General features: G+C 47.1%; 1 protein-coding gene across 9 annotated transcripts in view; it reads right to left on the minus strand.

The window, feature by feature from the left end:
• The window catches only part of LOC137570379 (adhesion G protein-coupled receptor F5-like), a 271,619-nt gene that overhangs the window by 94,479 nt on the left and 163,481 nt on the right, over window positions 1–13,659 (minus strand). For all 9 annotated transcript variants that reach the window (XM_068279056.1, XM_068279057.1, XM_068279064.1 and 6 more), the window contains 2 exons: window positions 12,866–13,042; window positions 6,818–7,039 (listed from right to left, as the gene is read on the minus strand). In XM_068279056.1, the coding sequence (XP_068135157.1) occupies window positions 6,818–7,039; window positions 12,866–13,042 (399 nt within the window). The remainder of the gene's footprint in view (window positions 1–6,817; window positions 7,040–12,865; window positions 13,043–13,659) is intronic.

The raw sequence follows: 13,659 nt of genomic DNA on the forward strand, positions 1-13,659 counted from the left end.
TACTGGGGCACCCACCTACCTATACTGGAACACCTACCTATGCCTAGCTAACTACTGGGGCACCCACCTACCTATACGGGAACACCTACCTATGCCTAGCTAACTACTGGGGCACCCACCTACCTATATGGGAAAACCTACCTATGCCTAGCTAACTACTGGAGCACCCACCTACCTATACGGGAACACCTACCTATGCCTAGCTAACTACTGGGGCACCCACCTACCTATACAGGAACACCTACCTATGCCTAGCTAACTACTGGGGCACTTACCTACCTATACTGGGACACCTACCTATGCCTAGCTAACTACTGGGACACCCACCTACTTATACGGGAACACCTACCTATGCCTAGCTAACTACTGGGGCACCCACCTACCTATACGGGAACACCTACCTATGCCTAGCTAACTACTGGGGCACCCACCTACCTATACGGGAACACCTACCTATGCCTAGCAAACTACTGGGGCACCTACCTACCTATACGGGAACACCTACCTATGCCTAGCTAACTACTGGGGCACTTACCTACCTATACCGGAACACCTACGTATGCCTAGCTAACTACTGGGGCACCCACCTACCTATACGGGAACACCTACCTATGCCTAGCTAACTACTGGGGCACCCACCTACCTATACAGGAACACCTACCTATGCCTAGCTAACTACTGGGACACCTACCTACTGTATGCCTAGCTAACTACTGGGACACCTACCTATGCTTAACTACCATATGGGCTGGAAAACTGCCACGGCCTGCACTCTCACCACGGTGCGCACCAGTCCAGCACGGCCGTCACTACGCAAACAGCTGTTTGCGGTGCGTTACACAGTGAGTTTGGTGTGTCAGTGTGAAGCAGTACTCTAATTTCACTCCCTGATTGATGTATACACATGCAAGATGTTTTAAAGCACTTTAGGCCTGCAATTTAGCATGCAATGTGATCTCTGCCCTTAAAACACTGCTTTGCGTCCAATCCAGATTTTTCCCCCGGACTTGTGGCATGTATCCCACTCCACCATTCCCCCCTCCAGGTGTTAGACCCCTCGAAACATCTTTTCCATGACTTTTGTGGCCAGCATAAATTTTTCTAGTTTTCCAATTTCGCCTGCCCATTGAAGTCTATTGCGGTTCGCAAAAGTTCGCGCGAACCAAACATTTTGCGGAAGTTCGCAAACTGAAAACCATCTCTAAAGGCCACACACACAGCGCAGCTCCCCTGCACTCTGTGTGCAGTGAATCAAATGTGGAACTATAGCGGACGAGAAGAGGGGGGGGAGTTAAGGACGGGCAGGGGGGGAGGGGAAGTACTGCCACTTCCTACCCACCAATATTCAACGTTCTGCTCAGTCAAGATTACTACTGAGCAGAACAGGGCTACAGGGGGAGCTGGAGGGGGAAGGACTTAGTCACAGCATCAACTATAAAACAGTATTAAACGTATATGCAGGGAAAAAAAACAGGTCAGGGGTATTTAAAGACACATCAATTATCTGTACAAGTGGAAGTGTGATGGACAGAGACAACCAAGAGTATTGAAGGTATCACAAAGAAAAAGTAGGTAGGGACTGTAGCTTTTAATTGTGTCTTGCAATCATATCAGTAACGTCAGATGCATAAACATTTCAAATAGCTTGAAGATGCATAACAATAAGGGTGCACTTTCTCGTGTGCTGGTCTGCTGAGGTGGGGGAGGCAGCTGTGTGCGCACGGGCCTTACAAGAGGCTAGGTTCACACCACAGCGAAACGGCGTAAGGCCGTGCACCCTCTGGCGACTACAGCTGCATCCCCCACCTCAGCAGACCAGCACACGATAAGTACACCCTTAGGGCCCTTTTCCACTAGCAGCGATTGTGATGCTGAGTCGCAAAATCGCAAATCGCTACAGTTTGCATTTTAACATAGGAACGCGGTAGGTCATTTCCACTAGGTCATTTCCACTACCGCAATTCGTTTTTTACTCAAGCGCGATCGTGCCATTGAGCGATTTTTGCTGCGATTTTGCTATGCAGTGCATTGCATAGCAAAATTGCAAACGCAATCACCAGGAAATTTTAGGACTTTGCTGAATCGCAATCGCTAGCGTTTAGTGCGAACGCTAGCAATTGCTAGTGGAAAAGGGCCCTTATTGTTATGCATCTTCAAGCAATTGGAAATGTTTATGCATCTAATGTTACTGATATGATTGCAATAATTAAAAGCTACAGAGCCAACCTAATTTTTCTTTGTGATACCTTCAATATCTTCTACCGTTTGGTTTGAGCAGGTAGCTATCTGATGGGGCCTATTTCATTCATAGTCCAATCTGGGAATTCCTAGTTTAAGTCTATGCAGCACTTATACTGAGTGCTTGCCAGCTCTCTCTTGTTGTTGTCTGTACAACCAAGCGTATGACTGGGATTCCAGGAGTTATTCATGATTCTTTGTAGATCTGAGTTACCCCCCTTTAAGCAGTGAGATAAGAGACCAGGAGCGTATCTGGCCAATATAGTGCCCATGGTAAACCCTGAAATTGCCCCCCCCCCCCCAACCCCACCAGTACTAATAGGTAAGCAGATGTGCCCTCCAGTATTATGTAGGCAGAAGCGCATCCAATGTTACATCAAAGGTGTCCCTCCAGTATACAGTGGTTCGCAAAAGTATTCGGCCCCCTTGAAGTTTTCCACATTTTGTCACATTACTGCCACAAACATGAATCAATTATATTGGAATTCCACATGACGTGAAAGACCAATACAAAGTGCTGTACACGTGAGAAGTGGAATGAAAATCATACATGAGTCCAAACATTTTTTTTACAAATAAATAACTGCAAAGTAGGGTGTGCGTAATTATTCGCCCCCCTGAGTCAATACTTTGTAGAACCACCTTTTGCTGCAATTACAGCTGCCAGTCTTTTTAGGGTATGTCTCTACCAGCTTTGCACATCTAGAGACTGAAATCCTTGCCCATTCTTCTTTGCAAAACAGCTTCAGCTCAGTCAGATTAGATGGACAGCGTTTGTGAACAGCAGTATTCAGATCTTGCCACAGATTCTCGATTGGATTTAGATCTGGACTTTGACTGGACCATTCTAACACATGGATATGTTTTGTTTTATACCATTCCATTGTTGCCCTGGCTTTATGTGTAGGGTCGTTGTCCTGCTGGAAGGTGAACCTCCGCCCCAGTCTCAAGTCTTTTGCAGACTCCATTTTGGTCTCATCTGACCAGAGCACCTTCTTCCACATGGTTGCTGTGTCCCCTACATGGCTTGTGGCAAACTGCAAATGGGACAACTTATGCTTTCTGTTAACAATGCCTTTCTTCTAGCCACTCTTCCATAAAGGCCAATTTTGTACAGTGCATGACTAATAGTTGTCCTATGGACGGAGTCTCCCACCTGAGCTGTAGATCTCTGTAGCTCGTCCAGAGTCACCATGGGCCTCTTGACTGCATTTCTGATCCTTGTTTGGCCTGTGAGTTTAGGTGGATGGCCTTGTCTTGGTAGGTTTACAGTTGTGCCATACTCCTTCCATTTCTGAATGATCGCTTGAATAGTGCTCCGTGGGATGTTCAAGGCTTTGGAAATATTTTTGTAGCCTAAGCCTGCTTTAAATTTCTCAATAACTTTATCCCTGACCTGTCTTGTGTGTTCTTTGGACTTCATAGTGTTGTTGCTCCCAATATTCTCTTAGACAACCTCTGAGGCCGTCACAGAGCAGCTGTATTTGTACTGACATTAGATTACACACAGGTGCACTCTATTTAGTCATTAGCACTCATCAGGCAATGTCTATAGGCAACTGACTGCACTCAGATCAAATGGGGCCGAATAATTATGCACACACCACTTTGCGGTTATTTATTTGTAAAAAATGTTTGGAATCATGTATGATTTTCGTTCCACTTCTCACGTGTACATCACTTTGTAATGGTCTTTCACGTGGAATTCCAATAAAATTGATGCATGTTTGTGGCAGTAATGTGACAAAATGTGGAAAACTTCAAGGGGGCCGAATAATTTTGCAAACCACTGTACGTCCCTATAAGAGACACAGGCCCATATGCAAATAAGTTTTTCTCTTGAGGTTTCTCCTAGGTGATATTTGCACAACTTGTCAACAAAATGCCTTTTAATCCACCAGCAAGCAAGAAAATACTGTCGATACATTTCTGCAGAATTTTTGTACCAGAAGCTGCACATTTTTTTTAAGCGTTTCTTTATATTGTAAGCATTTTTGCGGAGGGCTTGCAAGTTTTTTTTTGTTTTGTTTTTTATAAAAAAATATTTTTATTTATTTATTTTAGTAAAAGAAACCAAAGCTGAGAGATTATAAAAGATTTATACATACCTGAGGGTTCCTCCAGCCCCATAAGCGTGGATCACTCCCACGCCACCGTCTCCGGTATTGGGTCCCGTTAGTTCTGCCAGTTGCGGCCAGTCTGTGCATGAGAAGTGCGCCTTCTGCGTATCTCTCCGGCGGCTGCTGGAGAGATACATAAAGAGAGCACTTCTCTTGCGTCAGACTGGCTGCGACTGGCTGAAGTCACAGGACCCGGTACCAGTGCTGGAGAAGGCTGAGGAAGCCCCAGGTATGTATACATTTTTTTCAATTCTCTCGGCTCTGGTACACTTTACCTTCAATGTTTGCAGCAATGGGCAGTAGTGCTGCCCATAGCATTTTTTTACACTTACACAATTTTTTACATTGAATCCAATACAGAGGTTTGTATTGCATCCAATATAAAAAAAATGAATTTTCTGCCTAATCTGATGATGCTACATACGCCCGACATCAGGGAGCCTGCGCAGTGTCATCACAGGGACGCACAAAGGGGAACATGTGATCGCCGAGGGACAGGTACGTACAAACACGGAAGAATGGAGATTGCCGCTGAGAAGACGCTGGGAATGCACTCGCTGGGAAGCCTGGAGGTGCATGCGAGCGATCCCGCACACTAGCGGCACCACTGGTAAGTATGGGGAACTTCTTGATGAGCCTGACTCACCCATACAGTTCCTAGCTATTTTTTATGGATGAGTGAGGCTTGTTCATAGCGCTAGGAAGGTTAAAACAAGTGACAACTGTGGATCCCCATCAGGGCCGGATTTAGGCCAAGGCCACCTAGGCCGTGTCCACCACAGGAGCAAGTGCACCAAAGCAGCAGGCTAAACTGGTGCAGCATTTGCAAGCTTGCAAATGCTGCAATGCAGGGAGATCAAACGAGCACCTGATTGCAGTTCTCTGCTACTAGCCACCTGTGCAGCAGCCACCTTGCTCTCTGTGCACGTTTGCATTGTGGCCGACGGCTATAGACTTGGTTAGCATTGGAGACGGAAAGGAAAAGGAAGCTTCTGCCCTGGAGATGAGTGGAGAAATGTGTGACACTGATGGCTGCTGCAGTGTGAAGGCGAGCTGGCTACCTATACTGAAAGGGAAGGGGGGGGGGGATTAAGGCAGTCATCTGGCTACCTATACTAGAGGGAAGGGGGGAGGGGTCATCTGGCTACCTATACTGGGAGGGGGTCATCTGGCTACCTATACTAGAGGGAAAGGGGGAAGGGTCATCTGGCTACCTATACTGGGAGGGGGTCATCTGGCTACCTATACTAGAGAGAAAGGGGGAAGGGTCATCTGGCTACCTATACTGGGAGGGGGTCATCTGGCTACCTATACTAGAGGGAAGAGGGGAGGGGTCATCTGGCTACCTATACTGGGAGGGGGGGGGGTCTTCAGGCTACCTATACTAGAGGGAAGGGGGAGAGGGGTCATCTGGCTACCTTTACTGGAGGGAAGGGGGGTGCTCTCACTACCTATACTGAAGGGGGTGCTGGTGACATTGGCCTTGGGTGGTAAAGAGTACAAATCCGGCCCTGATCCCCATAATACATCACTCCTGAATCTGCAAATCTTCTCATTATGGCCCTGAAAGCTGGGCACACAAGCAGAACCACTTTTTCTATAGGGAGTCTACAGCTTATACGTTTTTCAGAGCCACAACAATCCAACATACATACAGCCTGTTTGTGACTTTCTGGAGCTCGTCAGTTAGTGGCATGGACTGATATGGCTCTAGGGCATACATGTCAAACTCTTTACGATCTGTGCTTATGGGATACCCAAGGGGTTTCCCCACTTTGCATTATATTTGGCCAACTCTAGACCACCAGAGAAGCTATATTGGAGGTGAAGCCCTAGATCACCAGGGAAGCCATATGGGGGAAGTAGGGAAAAGCACTAATTACTAGGGAATTGTATAGGGGAAGATGGGGGCCACTAGACACCAGGGAACTGTATAGGGAAGGGTGGACCACTAGACACCAGGGAATTGTATAGGGGAGGGAGGAGTACCACTGGACACCAGGGAACTGTATAGGGAAGGGAGGAGGACCACTGGACACCAGGGAACTGTATAGGAGTTGGAGGGGGACAATTAGACACCAGGGAACTTTATGACCAGTAGACATTGAGGTTGGCCCACGGCTAAGTCCCAATGTTCCATTTTGGCCCACTTTGTATTTGAGTTTGACTTCCCTGCTCTAGGGTATAGGGCTTGGACCGGTACTAAGTAATATCCAGACAGCTCATGGGGACTAAGAACTACTAGGACAGTATAAAGGGCTAAAAGATCCTTATTGATCCATGGTTTTATCACTGACTAACATGAGCTCTCAAGGACTAATATCAGTAGCAGTAGGGTATTGTACCGTGTTAGCCATCAGTAGAAGAAGAACTAATATCACTAACCGTTGTCTCAACATGTACTTTTTTATTGAAGGTAATCAGGTAAAACAGATTGTGTCAGGTGCGATGATACTCACCCTTATAACTTGTCGGCAAAATGAGAACTTGGAAAAATACTTCATAATCACTACTATTACTTGGTATACAGCAGGTCATCGGTATTACTGAAGTACAATTTGTTGGATATGACGTCACAGGGTCAACTCTTATCTGTGAGGGTTCAGGCAAAGGCGCGATGTTCACTGTGACATTGACAGATGTCGTGAGACTATATTGATTGACAACACAGTAGTAGGTGCCTGTAAAATAAAACAATAAATATGGACATGTTTTCTACATGGGTTATCTTAGCATTTCCTCAAATGTGTAGCTCCATACTTGTCAACAACATAATCCCACAATTCAGAACTCTTATTTGCTCAGCAGAGAGGGCTGGCCCCACCGTTAGGGCTGAGTCCCCCATGCTCCCGAACCCCTCCAATGTCTCCTGTCACCTTCCGACCCCTCTTCCCCCCACAAAGTCTCTCACTGCCATGTGCTCCGCGGGGCCCTTGCAGCCGGGATTATCACTCACCTGTCCCGAATTGCTGCTGTGTCCATGCCCCCCGTCTTTATCCCCGGCTCCTCCTGCCTCCTTTCAGTGACCCTTCACATGTTTGCTTAATGACATGTGAGCCATGTGCCGGGTCATTGAGAAGAGGCAGGCAGTGCAAGAGATGAAGATGGGGAACCTGGACTCAGTAGCGCGCCAGAACAGGTGAGTTAGAACCCTGCAGTTGCCTGTTTTTTATGGTTTAGGATATGGATGAAGTTACATTTTTGGAAATATCTCTTCTTATTCCCTCCTGGGCTGAGAACACCCCTCTAGATACGCCTCTGCTTCTGATTGTAGAAAATTGTTTTTGTAGCAAACAATCTGTGCCCTCAACACATGGTCTAAACAAGAACCTAGCTGTCCGTAAGGGGGTGGCAGTGGTGGAGCTCGATTTTGGTTCTTCTGCATTATACCCTGTTGCTGACTCTTGTAGGAGGACTTCTCTTACCAGTATTGACCTATACTCTTTGGAGTCTCTTGTCTTTCTCCTCACAGCTTACTCTCATTGTCTAGTCACTGACGACATGGGCGGAGAATTGCATGCCCACGAGTTATGCCACCAATTCCCACCTCCCATTAAAAGAGAGGTAGAATTTAGTTGGCTGCTATAATAAAAACTTGTCTAACTCTCCAATGCAGTTTAGTGCTGTGACCAAATCTCCTAATCCCCAATGCTGTCCAATCCCCTTGTCTACCCCAACCCTCCATTGGCCATGCTACCCCCTCATTTTACCCTTACAGGTTCAGGATTTAGTAATAACTTGGCCTCATGCCTTCCCACATCCTGATTGGGGAAGGTGTTGGTGAGTAGCAGATCGGACACATCCCCCAACACAGGTTGAAAGAGTCCTTGGAGCACTGGTGGTTGTGCGACAGTCTCTGTTTTTTTGAAGATAAAAGCACTAGGGTCATCCAGAAAATAATAGTCATGTGCTTTTAGCTGCCACCAAGGTACTCTTTCTGTATAATTTATCTTTCACCTGTCAGTTAACCTCTCCTCTCCCTGTACAGCTTGTCACATGACTGCAGAACGATGGTAACTTTGGTCAGCAGCATTAACATAAGGCCCCCTCATTTCCTCCAACCCATAAGTGAGAAGTATGATACTTCTAAAACAAATGGATTTAAAACCTTGTAAAAAGATAAAAATATATGATAAATGCTGACCTAATGGAGGTAATTATAAGGAGAAATAATCAGAATATATAATGGCCCATATGCAATTACTTTTTCTCCTGAGGAGATACATTTTCATCTTCTCTACTAAGTAAATTTTCAGCATTTTGCAGTTGAAAAGTTCCAAAAGTAGGTAAGAAAGAGTTCATCTTATTTAGAGTTTCTTGCTTGCTGGTGGCTTAAAATGTATTGTATGGACAAAGTATGAAAATATCTACTGGGAAAAAAAATTCAGAAGAAAAGTGAATTGAATATGGGTAATGAAGAAAAAGCATGTGCACTATGCCGTCCTTATCCAACGTGGTTTATTGCAATAGCTGAGACATCTTCAGACATGGAAATCTTCAGACATACATGGAAATCACATTGAGGAGATTTTGAGCCATTTACCACTAGAGATGGTCTCTTAACACACATTTTGACGCCTTTCAGTGAAATAATGACTGGGGTAGGGGCCTCTTCTGGGCAAACTTCACTGGATAGTACACGTGTATACCTGGGTCCCACATGTTTCTGCTAGTGAAATGAATATGGGCCAGTGTGTTTAAAAATAAAACAACTAACATGTTCCTAAGTTAAAAGCAGCTGTACTTTCCAGAGACTCACTCTCTGCTTTGACCAAGCATAGTTTTACATGCAAAACAGCTGTTAGCTGTGCGGTAACATCACTCCGTCACCCACCTGCCTGGGAGTCCTGGGACTTTCTTCTGCCTCCACCATTGCTGAATTAGCAATTAGAATAAAATGGATTGAAACAGGTTTGCAAGCCTCCAAATTGCTTCACATTGTTTATACAACAAGCACAGCCAATTATTCTGCAACGGGTACTGCAATGGGCAAAGGCTCAGACGCGGAGTTAGGGGGGGTCGGGGTAGGACATGTGCCCTGGGGTGCCGGGTCCCCAAAGGGCGCCCAGCTGAGCTGCAGGGTTTTGTTTTTGTTTTTGGGAGGGGAGCAGTGCAGAGAAGAGGGAGAGCTGTGAGCAGCGGTGGAGAAGGGGGGCCATCTCCCCCCTCCTTCTCTCACCTTAGGTGCTCTCCCTCCCTCGCTGTCCCCTCCACAACTAATGTCCGGGTGGCTGGCAGCGGCGGGCAGGACTTACCTCCGTCTCGCTCCAGCGCTGGAAGTTCGGGTCCTGCAGCCGCTGCTCTGGTCTAGACTAGACCAGAGTAGCGGCAGATCCATCTGGCGCTGCGACAAGACGCAGGTAAGTCCCGCCCGCCGCTGCCAGCCACCCGGACGGACATTAGTTGTGAAGGGGACGGATCCCCCTAAGGTAAGGGAAGGGGCTGGGAGACATCTGCCCCTCCCCACTGTGCCGAAAGCTCTCCCTCCACTGCGCTGCTCCCCTCCTGCTGGGGGACACACCTGCCGACATATACTGGGGACATATACCCCCTGCCTACATATACTGGGGACATATAACCCCTGCTTACATATACTGGGGACATATACCCCCTGCCTCATGATTTGTTGGGGGCCTCAAGATCGCTGAATTTGTCTTGTTGGGGGCCTCAAGATCTCTGAATTTGTCTTGTTGGGGGCCTCATGATTTGTTGGGGGCCTCAAGATCGCTGAATTTGTCTTGTTGGGGGCCTCATGATTGCTGAATTTGTCTTGTTGGGGGCCTCATGATTGCTAAATTTGTCTTGTTGGGGGCCTCATGATTGCTGAGTTGGTCATGTTGGGGGCCTCATGATTGCTGAATTTGTCTTGATGGGGGGGGGCTCATGATTGCTGAATTTGTCTTGGAACATGCTGGAAGGTACATACTGAGGGAGGGTGGGTGAGCGTGAGCCTGCTAACTTCCTGTACATTTGGCTCCACCCATAACCACGGCTACATTTATTATATGGTCACGCCCCTTAGGGGGCGCATTAATAGTCTTTGTCCCCGGGCGCTGAAAGCCCTAGCTACGCCAAAGGGCAACCCAGACCCCGACCCCTGTTCCCCGTTTCTCAGTCTGCACCTGAAAATAGAGCATGTATCCTCAGGGAGAGCCGGATTTCTAGAAAGGCCACTAAGACCCGGGCCTTGGGCAGCTGCAGCCCAAGGGGGAACCTGAACATGAAAGAGAGGTTGCTACATATGAAAGACGAGGTTGAAAATTGGGAGCAACCTATGAAAAGGGGAAACTAATGCCCAAGGAAGCCATTTGTGAAAGAGAGGGGCTGCAGTACATGGATGATACACATGGAAGAGGGGGCTGCACATGGAATGGGAGGAGCTGCTGTACATGGATGACACACATGGAAGAGGGGGCTGCACATGGAATGGGAGAAGGGCTGCAGTACATGGATGATACACATGGAAGAGGGGGCTGCACATGGAATGGGAGGGGCTGCAGTACATGGATGACACACATGGAAGAGGGGGCTGCACATGGAATGGGAGAGGGGCTGCAGTACATGGATGATACCCATGGAAGAGGGGGCTGCAAATGGAATGAAGGGGCTGTAGTACATGGATGATAGACATGGAGAAGGGGGCTGCACATGGAATGGGAGGGGGCTGCATACATGGATGATACACATGGAAGAGGGGGCTGCACATGGAATGGGAGGGGCTGCAGTACATGGAGGATACACATGGAAGAGGGGGCTGCACATGGAATGGGAGAGGCTGCAGTACATGGATGATACACATGGAAGAGGGGGCTGCACATGGAATGGGAGGGACACTACTATACAAGGATTATACACATGGAAGAGGGGGCTGCACATGGAATGAGAGTGGGCTACAGTACATGGATGATACACATGGAAGAGAGAGTTGAACATGGAATGGGAGGGGCTGCTGTACATTGATGATACACATGGAAGAGGGGGCTGCACATGGAATGCGAGGGGGCTACAGTACATGGATGATACACATGGAAGAGGGGGCTGCACATATGATGGGAGGGGGCTGCAGTACATGGATGATACACATGGAAGAGAGGGCTGCACATGGAATGAGAGGGGGCTACAGTACATGGATGATACACATGGAAGAGAGGGCTGCACATGGAATAGGAGGGGCGCTGCATACATGGATGACACACATGGAAGAGGAGGCTGCACATGGAATGGGGGAGGGATCTGCAGTACATGGATGATACACATGGAAGAGGGGGCTGCACATGGAATGGGAGGGGGGCTGCATACATGGATGATACACATGGAAGAGGAGGCTGCACATGGAATGGGGGAGGGATCTGCAGTACATGGATGATACACATGGAAGAGGGGGCTGCACATGGAATGAGAGGGGCTGCTGTATATGTATGATACACATGGAAGAGGGGGTTGCACATGGAATGGGAGGGGTACTGCATACATGGATGATACACATGGAAGAGGGGGCTGCACATGGAATGGGAGGGGCTGTTGTATATGTATGATACACATGGAAGAGGGGGCTGCACATGGAATGGGAGGGGCTGCTGTACATGGATGATACACATGGAAGAGGGGGCTGCACATGGAATGGGAGGGGGCTGCTGTACATGGATGATACACATGGAAGAGGGGGCCGCACATGGAATGGGAGGGGGCTGCTGTACATGGATGATACACATGGAAGAGGGGGCTGCACATGGAATGGGAGGGGAGCTGCTGTACATGGATGATACACATGGAAGAGGAGGCTGCACATGGAATGGGAGGAGTGCTGCTGTACATGGATGATACACATGGAAGAGGGGCTGCACATGGAATGGGAGGGGTGCTGCATACATGGATGATACACATGGAAGAGGGGGCTACACATGGAATGGGAGGGGTCGGCAGTACATGGATGATACACATGGAAGAGGGGGCTACACATGGAACGGGAGGGGCTCTATTGCACATGGAAGACGAAGCAAAACATACTTGGCCTGGGGGCACAAAAAGTATAAATCCGGCCTTGTCCTCAGATGCTGATTTTCTTTCTGTTATGTTTTTTTTCTTTCTTTGTTAGAAACAATTTAACTTCAGGCCCCATTCACATCACAAACGCGGATGGCCACGCATGCGGAACGCAACACATGCGAACGCACGCCATCCGCGTTAGTGTGCGTTGCGTGGCTGATCCCATCACTGAAAAGTGAATGGGACAGCCACGCGTTTTTACAAAAAATGCGTGCAGCATGTGTTCCCAGACCGCACAGGTCCGGAACGCATGCAGTGTGAACATCAGACATTGCACTCTATGCACTGTCTGATGTCGTGCGTGTCGGCCACCTGCACGCGTTTCCAAAACGGCTGGAAACGCGTGCAGTGTGAACGGGGCCTCAAAGTTTTAAGCAATGAGCAAATTATATGTACATGTTCTGTTGATAGGATACAGTTATACATGATAAGAACTACAAGAGTTCAGTATTTTGACATACCCTCCCAGTATATGGTTGCTCTTTCTGCATGTAGAAGGCCGTTATTGGATAAAATATTACTGCCTATGGTCCAGAAAAGACTGCTGAAGGAGCCATCATCAATATTGCATGTGATCTTTATCGGCTTTCCTACTGAAAACTGCTGAGTCCCTCCAGGTGGTGACAGTGAGATTGTTGCTGTAGGAAACAAAAATGAAAATTTATTTAACAGAGAACTTCAGGATTAGTCTTGTTAAAGTGGGATAAAACTCTGGCATAACATTCAATAAAACTGCGATTCCTACTTTTTATTATCCATAGTTACCATATTTGGTTTTGTGCACAAGCAATATTGTCTGTTAACAAATTACAAGTTTCCAAAGTACAGTTTATGTGCTTTGAAAGCTGCCATTGCATTTTATTGCATATTTGCTGTATTTATATATTAAAATCTGGTGATTACTTCTCAGCTCTTTCTGCTTCTACAGCAGAGAGAAAGATCATTTTCAGCACAGCTAGAAATGTATAATATCTGTAGCAGACCAAGGAATGCAGACAAAATATAATGTTGTAACCTTTTTGGATAGAGCAGCAAGCTTTCCATTGAAGAAGTTGAAGAAGAGAGGGCTATGTTTAACTGTTTGAATGCTGTTCTGCTACAAAATTATTTTGGGGTAGTAGATTTTATGCTGTAAGTAATCTTTCAGAGCAAAAAAGAAATGTTGAGCTTCATACCACTTTAAATAATTCCTGTAGTTGTACCAGACACTATGTACCAGACTACTTATTTTTTTTGTTTTTTTGCTACTAAAATG

This window comes from Hyperolius riggenbachi, chromosome 4 (genome assembly GCF_040937935.1).
Source record: "Hyperolius riggenbachi isolate aHypRig1 chromosome 4, aHypRig1.pri, whole genome shotgun sequence".
Taxonomy (NCBI): Eukaryota; Metazoa; Chordata; class Amphibia; order Anura; family Hyperoliidae; genus Hyperolius; species Hyperolius riggenbachi.